The sequence below is a fragment of the Anguilla anguilla genome, chromosome 11, assembly GCF_013347855.1.
Source record: "Anguilla anguilla isolate fAngAng1 chromosome 11, fAngAng1.pri, whole genome shotgun sequence".
NCBI classification, from domain to species: domain Eukaryota; kingdom Metazoa; phylum Chordata; class Actinopteri; order Anguilliformes; family Anguillidae; genus Anguilla; species Anguilla anguilla.
In genome coordinates, this window is record NC_049211.1 from 38,452,198 (window position 1) to 38,468,721 (window position 16,524).

Consider the following 16,524-nt stretch of genomic DNA (forward strand, 5'->3'; position numbering starts at 1 on the left):
TACCAAACAAAATCACTTCATTACAACTACATCAACAATTGTGTAAATTATGACAAAGATTAACCCGTATATAATGTCATGCATCACCATTATTTGTAATGTGTCTTTCCCTGTATTGAAGAGGTGGGCAAAGAGGGCTGAATCTGTTTCATGAATAGCAGTTGAAATGTTTGCTGCAGTACGTTTCAATTTTCAGATGGTTTGCTACTGCCCCCTGTTGTCTACACTGCAGAGGTACGTCTTGGTTGTCAGAAAGCACATTTTATATACCTGCATTCTAGCACAGGAGTGTCCAATCTAATCCAAAATGGGCCAGTGTGGGTGCAGGTTTTTATTTTAACCCAGCACTAAGACACCTGATTCAACTAATTAACAAATCATGGTCTTCAATCAAGAACTTGGTGAGTAGAATCAGGTGTATTGGCGCTGTGACCTGCATCCACATCCCTGTGACCTGGGTAAATATTTTTTTGTTGTTGATGGTTTTTTCTTTTTGATGGCAGTTTCCTGTATTTATGGAAAAAGGAAGGGTAAAATGAAGCATTAATTAAAGCTAAACAAAAGAAAGATTGAACAGCATGGCTGGAACATTTCAGTTGGGCGAATCCTTTTGTAGGGCCAGTCAGCCAACTTGGGCAGGCTGAGGCCTCCATCTTAGGCAGGGCCAGACCCCAGTCCTCCATCTTAGGCAGGGAAACCCAGCGGTGCACATGATCCCCTCACTACCTCATGCCAGTAACTGTCAGAAAAAGCTGAACCCAATGTAGAAAACCTGCTGCATGCCCTGCCAGTGCCAGGACTTGGCCTTCCCAAAATGGCATCAAAGAATTGCAAGACAAAGTCAAACAGTAAAGATCAGACTTTTGCAAAGAATGCACAGCTTATCTGCAAGTTATAAATGAAATTTTTCTTTAAATCCGACATAAGTGAATGCCAAAATAATGATAGATATGTAGATTGGGAATGTTGTGCAATATCCGTGGCCGTAAAACTCTACAAATGCTCTTCAGAACGGGTTGAACACCAGTTAATAGTTCTATTTGATCAATTGACTTAGTGGGGTTTAGAATAAAACAGCGATTCTGTTAGATTGCAACCACACATATACCAGCATAATAGAAGTCTGTTACAATCACTGGCAGTGTGGTACACATATGTGCTCTCAACTTTCACCGGTTTATTTTTGAATAGTTTTTGTATTTATAATATATATGTTTTTCAGGGAAATCATAATCTTATAGAATAAAAGTAATGTCAATGTTACTGTAAATGACTTTGAACAGAGCCAAATCTGATGCATATGTATTTTTGGGACACTAAGAGGCAATATAGAGAGAAACACCAGTTTTATTTTTTTCCTGTAAATTAGTCCACCAATAGGGGGTAACAGGAATAATGCATGTGACTTATACAGGGGATGTCATGGTAACCACCTGTAGCTCTCCAGCACTGGTACTGAGCAGCAGGGGCCAGTATCCATGGTGACAGACAGCAGAAAGGGCACAGAATGCCCATGCCTCACCTCAGAACCTTTACACCTAATAACCTTTACACCACACACACACACATACTCACACAAATGCACTCACACACACACACACACACTCACACACGCACTCACACACGCACGTATGCACGCACTCACACACACCACACACGTACACGCACACGCACACAAACACACACGCACGCAGACACACACACATACACGCACGCACACACTCACGCACACGTGCACGTGCACACACACAAACTCACGTACACACACACACAAACACGTACACGTACACACGTACGCACTCACATACCACCCACACAAACGACAATAATTCCACATAACACACAACATAACTTTCACTATTTGGTTTTAGTTGCTATATACAGGAAAGTCCCATCAAAAACACAGTTATGAAGGTATTTAAAACATACAAAATTACAATGTACACAAATTTACTTTAATGATAGTAATACACTGTTCTTCATTACCCATTAAAATAAAGTTTGTTTGCACTCTGGAACATGTTAGATGCTTAAAATGAAGAAATGATAATACATTTGGAATTAAAAGGCAACATAAATGTTTCAGAGGGTGTCCTTTCCAGTTCCAACTACTCTGAGTGTTGACAACAAACAACACACAGATAAATCTTACAATAACCCTAATCAGAGGTGAATGAACATAGTTCACGAAAAATGAGCTCTTATCCCAAAGATGAAGACAAGCAAGATGAGTGGAAATGCATTCAGGTGTGGTACTGATGACAAAGAAGAGTATTCAGGTTACCTTATGATTTATGAGGGGATGCTGTCCGTTTAAGACGTAAAATATGCCACATTCATCTCAATTTAGATACACTTGCTGTTCATTTATTATCACGGTTATATACAAAATCTCAGAGTCCATGAGCTGGCCTTGGGGGGACCCACAGGAGCAAACTTATGGAACACTGACCACCTGACCAAAATACACCTATATCTACCTGTCTAGAAGGTCAAAACCTTCATGTTGTAAGCAGTAGAAGAAGAAACGTATAAACAGAATAATGCACAATATTTCTTCATCCTTCATGTTAAAAATCAATGATATATACAAACAATGAACATACTGTGTGACAAAATCAACGTTGCTGTTAACGTTTTGCTGCATGATTGATTGTTTTTAGAGACAAGTTACACTTAGTTATACTTGCCTTATCTATTTTGACAACAAGAAAGCTCTATGGGCCACAGATATTTTACCTTTTAGACAAGAACACAGATGCAACAGTTCTATCTGCACTCTTTCCACCACTAATCCATTTCCACAGAATGGAAACTTAAAGGTGAACTATGTCAAAAGATACAAACAAGAAACTTCTGACAACATTCAAAATGGCAAAGATGATTATTGACCATTGTCTAAAATACAAAGCAAAAACAAAACTGTTTCTGCAGTAATGCTTATATACTATGAAAACAATTATTGTCTGTTTATGAGTTTGTTTTGTATCACAAGAATGAAACTGCTGTTTACAGTTTTAAAATAGTTGGCAAGTATACAAGTTTTTAACTGAAACGGTTTAATACATGATACATTTCTACAAATTTGCTATTGTTTTTACAAACAAAATTGTAAATATAGCTATAATTAACCAGAATATTAAAGTGAATTAAGTGTAGCCCCGCTGTCTTTAATATTATATCATATCATATATTTATCAGGGTGGTGAACATAAAGGGATATATTTTAAAGGTACCCAAAATATTACACCCTTCCTGCATACCTGTCTTACCATATAGCCAATTTACAGCACAGTGTGACCATCATGCACTGCCTGAAATGTATTTTACTATTGCACTTGTGTTTCAAATAGGGAAGTTTCCATGGCCTTCCACCAAACCCATTTTCAAAGCGCTCTGTAAACAATCTACTCCACTTCAGAAAATGCATGTAAAACTTTCATGTGAAAGTTCGGTCTAAACCAGGAAATTTAGCAATTCTGCAGGTTAGCAGCACGGTCTGGTTTTTTTTTCAGCAGTTTTAAATTAGGTGAAGCCTTAAGAGTGAGCAGAATTGTGTTCAGCGCAAACTGGTCTGATGGCCCTGTGTTTGATCCACATGGCACAACCCTTCATTATAAATCTTCCCGATAGGGTTCAAGGACAGTAAAACAGGGATGGGAATGATGTCACTATTAGCATGAAAACCGGAGAGGTGCTCCACCAATCACAAAGTGTGTTGCTAATGAGAAATATTACAATGTCTATACTGATTGGTGGATACTTCCTGCCTATAATTCCGTGATCCATTACGGCACCTAGGCAGTACAGCCAGAAGGTATCCACCAGTTATCATCTATTTGTTACCAATGTATGATGATCGCTCCTCTCTGGTTTCAAAAACAAAAATGATGACATGCCATCCCATCCCATCCCCGTTTCAATATCCCTGATCATGTTGCGATTGGTTGCCTTAAATGATGTCACAAACAGATGTGCCTCGTTGAGCTGTGGTCCAAATGTTGCCATCTTTCCCACCATGCAATGGCTGATTATGATTTACAGATAACCACCGGAGTAAAAAGCAACTGTTAAATGGCCTAAAAAAAATGGATAGCCATGTGTCTTTATCATGGATAACCAAAAATATTCAAATAAAAATCACTGAAATACAACACATTAAATTATTAAGAGATAAACCACAGCCAGGCTGAAGTAATAAATAACTAAATGCTTTATGAGATGGTGCACACGGTGTGTGTCTGCGAAAGACGTTCATGCTCGTAATTCCTCCATCCTAACTGACGTTACAGGTAGAGACGGCTGGACTGCAGGGCAATACACTGCTTCACTGTTTCTATGGGAGGAGCAGAACAGGCCAGGCTCCCTTACACAGGCTTACTATGGGGGGGGGACTTTAGTACCAAAATCACATGAAAACAAGGTCATTGCACCAGGGACTGGCAAAAATCAGGTTATCCAGTTCAAATAAGTCACAAATTAAAAAAAATGTAAAGTATAAAATAAGAAGTACTGAAATATTGCAAATAACGGTCTTTACACCATCTTAATGAGAAGAGAATGGAAGGTTGTGGGGGGGGGGGGGGGGGGGGGGGGGGGGCGGGATGAACGAGGGACAGCGGTCAGTCTCAGGGTGATGTCGTCGGGGTGATGTCGTCAGGATGATGTCATCGAGGCGATGTCATCGGGGTCTGGTTTTCAAGAGGTCCGCCTTGTTCTGGAGTGCTGGATCAACCACTGTAGTGTGATATCTGGGATACAAAGAGACAGCGCTGTGTATTGCAACTCTTCTGCCGTTGACATTCTCTCTTCAGAAATCGATTAGCCCACCTGGGACTACTGTGCACCAAGCACTGACCTTAGACAGGAGTGGACAAATGCAACACGGAGTACATGTTTAAATGTTTAAAGGAGTTTAAAGGCTCATATAACTGGGCCAGGTTGGTTTGAGGGTCTAAGTGAGGGTTTGTGTGTTCACTGCCGGGATGGGAGTTTGAGGGCCTAAGTGGGGATTTGTGTGTTCACTGCCAGGATGGGAGTTTGAGGGTCTAAGTGAGGGTTTGTGTGTTCCCTGCCAGGATGGGAGTTTGAGGGTCTAAGTGAGGGTTTGTGTGTACCCTGCCAGGATGGGAGTTTGAGGGTCTAAGTGAGGGTTTATGTGTTCCCTGCCAGGATGGGAGTTTGAGGGTCTAAGTGAGGGTTTGTACGTTCACTGCCAGGATGACCAGGGCAAGCTGCTTCACTGCAATCCTCCGTACTGTCCTCACTGCACCTGAACAGGTAATCAGGTCCCCACTGCCACACCTAACAGTCAGGACACCAGTGGGCCCTATAGTGTGCGCTGTAATTGCAGCTAGCTCTTTGACCCTCTGGGACTGCGGACTGGAACTGTGTAGTAAGGTGCGGTCTCCTTAAAGTGGAGTCATTCTACAATGCTGAAACCAAAGGGCAAAATCCTCAAACGTGGAGCGGTGTCCGAGCGCCCGCGAGCCGGTTCTCACCGATGTTATCCTTTTCCTTGCAGGAGATGGAGTAGCAGCAGATCTCCCGGTCCTGAATCGCCGATAAGTTCCTGTGGGGAGACGGGGAGCCGTCACGCAACGCACGAAACGCAGCGCCGCCGGAGTCGTGCGCTACACTCTGTTTCTCGCGCGCTACACTCCGTTTCTCGCACGCTACACTCCATTTCTCGCACACTACACTCCGTTTCTCGCACACTACACTCCGTTTCTCGCACGCTACACTGCTACACTCCGTTTCTCGCGCGCTACACTGCTGCACTTCGTTTCTCGCGCGCTACACTGCTACACTTCGTTTCTCGCGTGCTACACTTCGTTTCTCGCGTGCTACACTTCGTTTCTCGCGTGCTACACTTCGTTTCTCGCGCGCTACACTGCTACACTTCGTTTCTCGCGTGCTACACTTCGTTTCTCGCGCGCTACACTCCGTTTCTCGCGCGCTACACTGCTGCACTTCGTTTCTCGCGCGCTACACTGCTACACTTCGTTTCTCGCGTGCTACACTTCGTTTCTTGCACGCTACACTGCTACACTCCGTTTCTCGCGCGCTACACTGCTACACAACGAGGGAGGGGGGAGAGAGAGAGAAGGAGACAGAGGAGAGGCGATGCCGGCAGGAGGAAACAAAGCAGGAGAAGAAGAGAAAGGAGTGGGAGAGGGAGAGCAGAAGGGTGAGAAAGAGACAGAGCATGACAGAAAGAGAGAGGGAGAGACAACATGACAGAGAGAGAGAGAGGATGACAGAAAGAGAAGAGAGAGAGAGAGACAGCATGACAGAGAGAAAGAGAGAGGATGACAGAGAAAGAGAGAGAGCATGGCAGAAAGAGAGAGAGAGAGACAGCATGACAGAGAGCTTGACAGAGAGAAAGACAGAGGGAGCGAGCGAGAGAAAGAGAGAAGCCGCCCATACTCACATTCTCTCTATCAGCTCTTTCTCATCCAAGGAGCCTGGAAGATCCCTCTTGTTGCCCAGAACAAGGACCTGCGAGTAGGACAACAATCGCAAAACCGTCACATGTAAACATGTTTGACCACTGCTCCACAAAATTTACACCTGAAGCACTCTTTCCCCACGCAGCAACAGGGACATCAGTACATTACATTACATTTATTCGGCTGACGCTTTTATCCAAAGCGACGTACAATACGTGCATACTGAAGGTCATTGGAACAACTACAAAACACTGGTCTGATAAGGTACAATACTCATTTTTTAACAGTTATACATAGCCACAAACACATTAAGTCCAGTTCACACACAGGAAATGGATAAATAATCCTTTGCAGGTGTGTTTTTGAAATCTGTCTGTTCCACCTCGATTCTTTCGCGAAACTGCGACTTCCACCCCCTGCTTCCTCGCCTGTTAATGCTTTAAAGACACAGCGTCCCTCTCACAGTTTTGAATGGAGTGGATCTGTCGGGTTCACTCCGTCTTTCGAACGTGAAACATTTTCCAAATGTAAACTTTGTGTGGTGTTTTTTTTCTGAACGTCGTGTCACCTTCAATGCTCCTAAACTGGAACCTTTCTTTAGCAGGAAATCCGACAGGGAGGACCGTAACACGGTCTTAAGGAGGGATTTCAAAAGAGAGCGAAAGAGAGTTAACTCGCCACTTCCAGTCTTGTACCACTTTCAGGTCTGCTTAAAACTACCGGAGGATCTGAGTCAGAGTATCGACCCTGTAATTTGCTCAGAGGTCCATTAGCCAGCGAGTTAAGAAGAACTGAAAAGCGGAGCGAGATGAGGTACTCACAGGAATGCCCTGCAGCTGAGGCTTGTCTAGCAGGTTGTGCAGTTCGTTCTTAGAAGCCTCGATCTTCTCTGGGTCCGCAGCATCCACCATGTACCTTTACAAAAACAAAAAGGAGGGAAACAGTGTGAGGGCTTCCTCACTGAAGGGCTGGGTGTAAGGGCCTGCCACACACCTAAAATAACTGACACTTTGCTTAATTCCGCTCCAACTCAAACCTAATAATCGAGAAAGAGAACGTGTGAGACAGGAGACCTTTAGTCCACTTTTATTAATGGGTGTAATTGTGCTGAAGACTACAAACTGAGAGAGAGACATGCAGATAGTGCCAAGAATACTGATCATATAGCGTAAGTAGTTTCTTTAGAAGTTCCAAGAGAGTGTTCTAGAACTCCACTGCTTTCAATTACCAGCAGTGATTGTGACATCAGCATTAGAATGTTGAGTAAAGAACGTTCGAATCACACATTTGTGATCTCACACAGAGAGTGCAATGAAACAGAGTCAGGGCAGAGTCTGAGAAGAGGAGGAACAGCGGCGTTGGTACTCACACGATGGCGCTGACCCCACGGCAGTACCGCTCCCACATGCTCCGAAATCGAGGCTGACCGCCAATGTCCCACAGCTGGACAGAGCACAGGGGAGATGTCATCATCCACAGCTCAACCTGCTACATCGCTAATACAGCCACTACCCAACCCGCTGTAGCAGTGATACAACCCAACCAGCTATATATCTGATACAGGTACATGCATATAGTGCATTTCAATACAGAAACATGTCACTGGGTCAGTTTCTATATTTCTGACTGGATAAATGTGTAATTGTATCAACAGCATTAGCAAATACTTAGCAGAATATAACTGCGTTCTGCATTCCTTACTGCATTAGCGCTGAAACTGCAAAAGCTAAATATAACTGGCCGTTAGACTGAGGTCCCAGTGATGCAATAAAAATGCAGCTAATGGAGACAGGGACTGGCTTCTGCCGCCCAGGGGCTCTGACCTTGATGGTGACGTTTCCCTTGGTGATCTTCCTCATGTTGAAGCCCACCGTGGGGATCATGTCTTCACTGAACTGGCCAGACTACGGAGGACAGAAGCGCGGAGAAAACATTCAGTTCCATCACACCAGAGAGAACACGCAAATAACCGATCACTCGCGTGGACGAGGCATCACAAACAAAGAGCTTTCAGGTTCACTGTAACGGAATTGGATTTGGATTGTCCACATGCCAAACAGCCGGTTTATTGGATTACACTGCCACCTGCTGGTGGGCTCATAACACCACAGTCTGAGGAATGAAGGGCTGCACCAAGCGAAAAGCAATTCAAATAGATTTCTTAAGGTTAAAATTTGAGATTTTGCATCAAGGGCAGATGGTGGGGTGGAAAGAGGAGTATTGTTTTCTGCATCAAATCAGCTAGAACTATCTCAGGTTGAAAAAAGCACCATAAAATGAAGAGCAGTCATGCACTTTATCTGGAAAATAAGGGAGTGCAAAATAACAGTCTACGAAAGTTAGACCTGTGGAGACTGTTCAGCTTTCCTTCCATTACTGAGACTCCCACAGCTTACTGCAGATGCCACTTCGGCTGGCTGGCCGGTTAAGTTAGCACAAATATTTAAGAGCTGCAAAACTACTAGCACATGAAGACATGGGCGTGTGAGAGGGCTGGTAAGGCGGTGATGTCACATGGCTAAAAGACAAACATGAGGCTGACGACAAACTGGTGCTACCGGGTGCGGTGATTTTTTCCCAGAAAAGGTGCTCAGTATTTGCAGTGGGGACCAGAAAACAAACGTTAAAAAATATGTAAAAATAACAAACAATAATAACAAAACCATTATTACTGACTATCAGGCTTTGCAATTATAGCCTTTACAAAACAGGCTCTAAATTGGCTCGTCACCTGCTGTAACATCCAACCAACCAATCCCAATGATGGTCAGAATGGTGGAATAAACGATTACCCCCGATAAATTTCTAATAAATATGCATTTTATTAAGTGTAAAGAATATTGTCAAATGATATTCATATTAACAGTTCCAATTACAGAATGATAACCAGTTGAACTTGACAAACTCAACACCGCCGTACAGTACCACGTCTTCTCCACTGGAGGCAGTCTTACAGTTAATGAGCCGTCTAGATCCATCGCGCTTCCTTTGCCTCTCGTCTACAGAACCCGGAAGCAACAGATCAAACTTTGCAGTAAGCATATAACAATCTGCACATTAATCTGCAAAATAAAATAAGCAAAGCACAAAGTGTATAACTGGTGCACTGTAAACCTCATCACAGCGACAGGAGCTGGCCACACTACTGACAAGGGAAGTTTCACAATGAAAGTCTTACTCAACTCAGTCCTAAACTTTCTATATTCGGTTTGTTACAAAGGTGCACCGTACTGCCGCCTGGTTGCTCGAGGAAAAGCGCCGTTCCCTACTGAATAAAGATTTATGAAAAATTAATAATTTATGTGTTTGTGTTTGTACTGGGAAATGTCGTTAAATTGTTTAATAGTCCCGTAACGGACAATGGGCTCCGTTGCAGTCAGGGGGCCATAACCTTCAACAAGGGCATACTTTATCCAAATAACTGGTTAGGGCGCTTATTCATGCATAAATAAACAGGTACTGGCTTGCTGCAGTGTTCTTCGCCCAAACCAAGCTACTATATAGTTGTAATGGCTGGATAGATAACTGCGTGCTAACTGTCTAGCACATTTATGTAAGATTCATTTAACAGCTCTTATCCAAAGAAGCCACTTTAGCTACACTCTTAGGAGAAACCTGACCGCATGAGTGAGCGAGCCATAGTGGAAGACTTACCAAACAACATTCCCAGCTGAGCTACAACATAACGCAAGTACTGAATATATTTTACCTGCGCTAACCAGTAACAAAAATATGAAATATGCTAACAAAAATGTCAGTAAAACCAATAAAATATACTATAACCTGCATTAGTAAAAAGGTGTGAATGCTGACAGATTGCACTTCAACTGGTTAGCATACCAGCATGCACTAAAAAAATATTTTCATAATCGTTTACTTTTTGGACCCACCTATATAGCAGTGTTCCCACACCATGACACAACCGGGAGGCCTATATGCATCACTACACCCTTCCGAATTGCACTTTACTGCACACCTCTGCTTGGACTGCCACTTTAACCGGCTAATTTAACTATCCTTTGACTGTAACTTGCATTCCAGCTTAATTATTACACCGGGCTGGCCAGCGGAGGATGCCCCCCCCCCCCCCAAAATAAATTTGAATTGACCTGAATTGGGTTTTATACAATTGTGTCAAACTGATGTCCAAAATTTACTTCATAAGGACAAGCGGCATGGGTGGGCAGTTATGTTCAGTAGAAGAGTATTGTACTTTAACGCTTGTTAATCAATCATCAATCAACAGCAAATTCACCACCTGCTGCCTAGAGTCTGCTTTCCATTGAGACCCCCCAAGAAAAGAAAAGGCAGCACCAAGTTATTCTGGGCTAGGCCACTGTGACGGACTGGCTGGTCTTTCCGCAGGACGGTAAAACTTCATCAGCTGGGTATCGTTTCAGACACGTGATGTACCATTTATTTTTATGGCTGGTGTTTTTTGCTCAAAACCCTGAGAGTGAGATTTTTTTTCCCCATTCTAGTCATATAAAATTCAGATACATTTTTGGGAATTTGCTCAAGACAAGCGTAGTTTACTACACCAATCAAATTATACTTACAAGTGCGCTGCTGGAAAACAACCTAGACTGTAAAGCAACCCCCCCACTGCCAGGAGTCAGTAAACAGGATGAAAGTGAAAGTACAGAACAGGCATTGCAATGTGCAACAGCAGGTCTTTCCACCTTTGCTTTTCTCAGCTGATTAAAAGGTGTCATTAGCAGTTCAACCGAGAGCATAATTTATTCCTCACTGCTGGCCACACGTGCAAACCAGGAACTCTCTCGTCTTCATCGTGATGTCACACCCAGCTCAGGGCTGCTCACGCCGTCCCGGCGAAACGCGGCAATCTATCACTACTGAAGCTCACCAGAATTTATTTCCTGTCCGAGGTACAAAAAAAAAAAAAAAAAACGTACGCGGCGATGACCTTCTGGTGGGCGTGTGCTTTTACGTACCCCCCCCCCCCCCCCCGAGCACAGGGGGGGGGTATTTATCAGACTGTTTATCTCTCATCTGAATCCCACACTGGGGCCGCCTCCTTACAAAAACACCCCATTAATGCAGACCGGTCTTCCTCCAGAGTCTCACACAGCCACCATGAAAGCCCAACGAAGGTGTCAAAGGTACCACACGACCTGCAGCCCAAACTGGTGCCCCTCTAGTCTAGCTTCAGGGCGTAACTTTAAATATTGGGGGGGGGGGGGGGGGGGGGGGGGTTGGGTTGGAATGCATAAACCCCGAAAACTGCAAGCCTGGGGGGGTCCCTGGAAAAGCTGTGAAATAATCATTTCCGGTGAATTCTAAGGGGAAAATACGTCAGACTACTGATCAGTATATGCCAGTATATCACTGCACAAAGTCTCCATCTATATTAAACAAAATGATGTTTCTCATCATCATGCAATATTAATTGGGGGGGGGGGTGTTATTTGGCCCGTTCTGTAATATTGGGGGATGGGAAGGGTAACCCGTCGATCCACCCCCCCCACCCCCACCCCCAAAATTTACACCCTTGCTAGAGGTCCAGCCTGACTGCCAGGGACTGAGAAACCGGTATATTCAAAAAAACAGACAACCAAAACAAGCACATCTTTCACAGTTTATTACACAGATCTCCTGAAGTGCTCTGAATCCGTGCTCTTTGCAAAACTGCAGCATCATCACTGCAGTAATACACTTAGCAACAGGCAGCAGGAGAGACAGTCAAATACAGTGGTGAATCCCATTATCTGATATGGCATCAAATCACAAAGTATTAGCCTAAACTAATAATGTGTGCAATAAACTGGTGTACAGTCCAGGCCATGTGAATGCTTTTCATTTCCTTAAATTTCTCACACAAGTTAACATTTTCCCTTCTCTGATGCACTTCTTTAATTCAGCTAATGTTAATATAACATTAGCAGCCTGGAGTAATGGCTAAATAAAATTAATGTTGTTAATCCATTGAGCTAGATAGTTGGTGTGAATAAACATTAGTGAGAATTTACTGAACACAATTTTACCAATCGTTACAGTGGGTGTACACTCTGATGGATGTCTTATTAAAACAATTTTACATCCCACATTACTAATCTTAAGCATACCACTGAGGCAAATCTATGCTTCTTAATCATATGTGTTTTGGATATTAATGAGCTATTTCTACCTTTATTCATATCACATAACCTCCTGTAAGACTGTACCATCCTAAAAAGAGAGAATGTACACTACATGGCCAAAATTATGTGGACACCTGAACATCACACCCATACCCACGTCTTTGTAGAAAATCTCATTCCAAAACCATGGCCATTAATATAGAGTTGGACCCTCTTTGCTGCTGTGACAGCCTCTGCTCTTCTGGGAAGGCTTTCCTCTAGATTTTGGAACATGGCTGCGGGGATTCGTTAAAATTCAGCCACAAGAGCATTAGTGAGGCTGGGCACTGATGTTGGGCGATAAGGCCTGGCTCACAGTCAGCATTCCAATTCATCCCAGAGGTGTGCGGTAGGGTTGAGATCAGGGCTCTGTGCAGGCCAGTCAAGTTCTTACACACCAAACTCGGCAAACCATTTCTTTATGGACCTCTCTTTGTGCACAGGGGCACTGTCATGCTGAAACAGGAAATGGGCATCCCCAAACTGTTGCCACAAAGTTGGAAGCACACAATTCTATAGAATGCCATTGTACGCTGTAGCATTAAGAATTCCCTACAGTGGAACTAAGGGGCCTAGCCCAAACTATGAAAACAGCCCCAGACCACTACTCCTCCTCCACCAAACTTTACAGTTGGCAGTATGCATTTGGGCAGGTAGCGTTCTCCTGGCATTCACCAAACCCAGATTAGTCTGTTAGACTGCCAGAGAGTAATTCATCTCTCCAGAGAACGCATTTCCAATGCTTCAGAGTCCAATGGCGGTGTGTGTACTTTACACCACTCCAGCTGATGCTTGGCATTGTGCATGATGATCTTAGGCTTGTGTGCTACTTCTCGGCCATAGAAACCCATTTCATGAAGCTCTTGACGAACAGTTCTTGTGCTGACTTTGCTTCCAGAGGCAGTCTGGAACTCGGTAGAGAGTGTTGTAACTGGAGGACAGATGATTTTTATGCGCTACGTGCTTCAGCACTCGGCAGTCCCATTCTGTGAGCTTGTGTGGCCTACCGCTTTCTGGCTGAGCTGTTGTTGCACTTAGACATTTCCACTTCACTATAACAGCACTTACAGTTGACCGGGGCAGCTCAAGCAGGGCAAAAACGAACTGACTTGTCGGAAAGGTGGCATCCTATGACAGTGCCACGTTGAAAGTCACTGAGCTCTTCAGTACGATCTATTCTTCTGCCAATGATTGTCAACGTAGATTGCGTGCCTGTATGCTTGATTTTATGCACCAGTTAGCAATGGGTGTGGCTGAAGTAGCCAAACCCACTAATTAGAACGGGTGTCCACATTTTGACCATGTAGTGCATGTCTGGTGTCCAGACCACTGGCCCATGCAGCACTGGCTGCAACACTAATTCTGTGGAACTGTGCTGACAGGAACAGGTATAAAATCACTTCTTTTTATATGAGTTTTGGGAATTTATTGTTCATACTGGAAAGCCCACATCTTTTTATGATAGGCTACACACAAAAACAGCTTTCTGATTAATGTCAGGGTGCTTTTTCATCTCGTGGTCAGTTTTGCTTCCCCTTCAGCAGATATGTGTATCTCTGAATCACTTAAACTGGCCCAGGACTTCCTATGAGAAGCTTAGAACTCAATCTGAGATGGGCGGGTTACACGACTAATGACTCGGACAAGAAGGCCAAGGGGAAGTAACACCTAAAACATAAACCTCTGCTTCAGGAAAATCAGGGCTAACCCACAGGGCCGTGTAATGAGAGAATCCTTCTGATGTTACACTTATTTTTCAGATTCATTATACACTACTCTTTCTTGACTGAAAATCATGCTATAATGCTCTGCAGTAACTGTCCCCATCATACTATATCTGAGTGTTCACATTCACCAGAATTGGGTCAGTTTAAAGGCACTAGAGTTATTATTGCAGTTATTTTATTCAAATGATCAAAAAACCGAGGGAGGACCGTTAACAGGAACCCACTCTACAGTGACATCATTTTGTCCGTTATAATAAGAGACAGGCCTAACTCCTCGCATCCGACCTCACTGTTGCCATGTTGGGTAGACATAGCCTACTTGACAACTCAGCAAAAAAACGTGGCTCATCTTATGCTTTGCTTTTACAGAACTGAAACGTTCGCATTCTCATAAGCAACACATTCGAACTTGCAAAAATAACTGCGCTCTATAGAACATCCCATGGAATATTGCAGAACATATTTTAAATTCAGTAGCATGTATACGTAGGCAATTTCAGCTTGAGCACGTTTCTAAGGTCTGAGGAACGAACATCCAAAGGCTACAGCCCGACCGAGCATCAACTGACCCGCAGTGGCAATAACTACAGTAAGAGGAACACTCCCGTAAAATAATTACCCAAGTGTAGGCGGACTGGACACATAATTCACATTTACCACTTTCATTTCGACTAACATTTGCGTAGGCTGCTGTCAGCGGCCGATCAGACACCAAGGCACAGATTGGGCCACATTTCACTCGAAGAGGAACAACTTGCACGTGACATTTTCTTTACTCCAGGCTTTAGCGCTTGTGATACGAGTAGCCTATGTCCTCCTATTAATTTCTAACCGACCGACTCGTCCCGAGGTGTTAACACGATTTTGGCTACATTATATGTAGGCTAAGGTTGCTACCACAGAAAAATAAATAAACAAATTCAGTATTAAGTCGTAAATTTGTACTAAATGTGCCCACTTAAATAGAGAAGCATGTTTTAACATTCTATTAATAACAGCATAAGACATAAATGCTAGCTCGTATACAGACTAAATGTGGACGAGCTAGGGTAGCCTGTCTTGCTGTCTTCCGATGCTGTCATTGATGACCAGCTCATAGCGAACGTTACACTGAGTCATGCGCAATGGTTTTCTGTGCTTATTAACCAATTAACCTGTAATGTGAAATAATTAATATCTTAACATTTCTAATTCTCCACTCGGCAAATGCGGGGTAGATTCAGCTGAGAAGTAGTTATATGAGGGCGATGAGCGCGCATAATGCGTCTCGCAGGCAATTTGAGGGCGCCGCGTCAATAGCTCGTTATGACCCATAACAATAGATACGTGGATACACAAAATAAAGCCTTTTCGATTTACCGCAATCACGTTGACGAAGGTGGTCTTCCCTGAATACTGGAGCCCAACAAGAGTCAGTTCCATTTCTTCTTTCCAGAAGAGCGCTTTAAACCAGTCCAGGAGCTTGTTAAACAAGGCGATCATCTTTGAAAAGTGGCTTGTTACGAATAACAGATATCAGCTGACTATATATGCAGCCTCCTCACTCGTATCGCACGCAGTTGGAGAAACTCCAATATCGGTCTTGAAACGGTTACTTCCGTGCGTTGTTTTTAATCGACGACGTACAAACACCTCTCTCGTTTAATACGAATCCAAGCCCGTATTCTCTCCGCCTGTCTTTCTCCCTGCGCCTTGTCCTTCCTCATTGGGTGGGGTTTCGGGGCCATGCACAGCTGATCCGGGACAATGGTCTGTGAGGAGCGCCCAAGTAAAGACAACGCACGGCGGACAGCAGCGTGCGCCGCACAGCATTGCGCCTTCTACCGGAGACGCGAACCTGGAGGACGACACCGCTCAGGCGCCGAGCTGTTTTGCTCCTATAGGCCTACTACTGTGATACGACTCTAATATTTGTATTTGTGTGTTTTTATTCGGTCGCTTTTTCCACTTCTACTACTTTTAGATAATCTAATTGAATTAAAACGTTGTGATGTACCGTTGCGAATGAGAAAGTCCGTAATTTTACCTGAAAGAAACCTACGATGAGAGCAGAGGCAGACCTACTACCAACTATAACCAGTGGAGACTGGTGAGCTGCAAAAGGGGTAACTTCCCCTTAAGCTGGTTATTGGTGTCAACTGTCGTTTACCTTGATAATCAATACAGCGATTAATTACCCAATACCGTCATATATAGCCAGCTCTC

The 16,524-nt window shown here is 43.7% G+C and overlaps 1 protein-coding gene across 1 annotated transcript; it reads right to left on the reverse strand.

The window, feature by feature from the left end:
- Window positions 1-1,848: 1,848 nt before the first annotated feature.
- On the reverse strand, window positions 1,849-16,097 carry LOC118208241 (ADP-ribosylation factor-like protein 8A). The gene is made up of 7 exons (XM_035382727.1): window positions 15,679-16,097; window positions 8,276-8,356; window positions 7,822-7,895; window positions 7,274-7,367; window positions 6,434-6,501; window positions 5,502-5,572; window positions 1,849-4,751 (listed from the first exon to the last, which is right to left on the reverse strand). The coding sequence occupies exons 1-7, from the start codon at window positions 15,799-15,801 to the stop codon at window positions 4,699-4,701; spliced, it is 564 nt and encodes a 187-aa protein (XP_035238618.1). The 5' UTR covers window positions 15,802-16,097; the 3' UTR covers window positions 1,849-4,698.
- Between the last annotated feature and the right edge of the window lie 427 nt (window positions 16,098-16,524).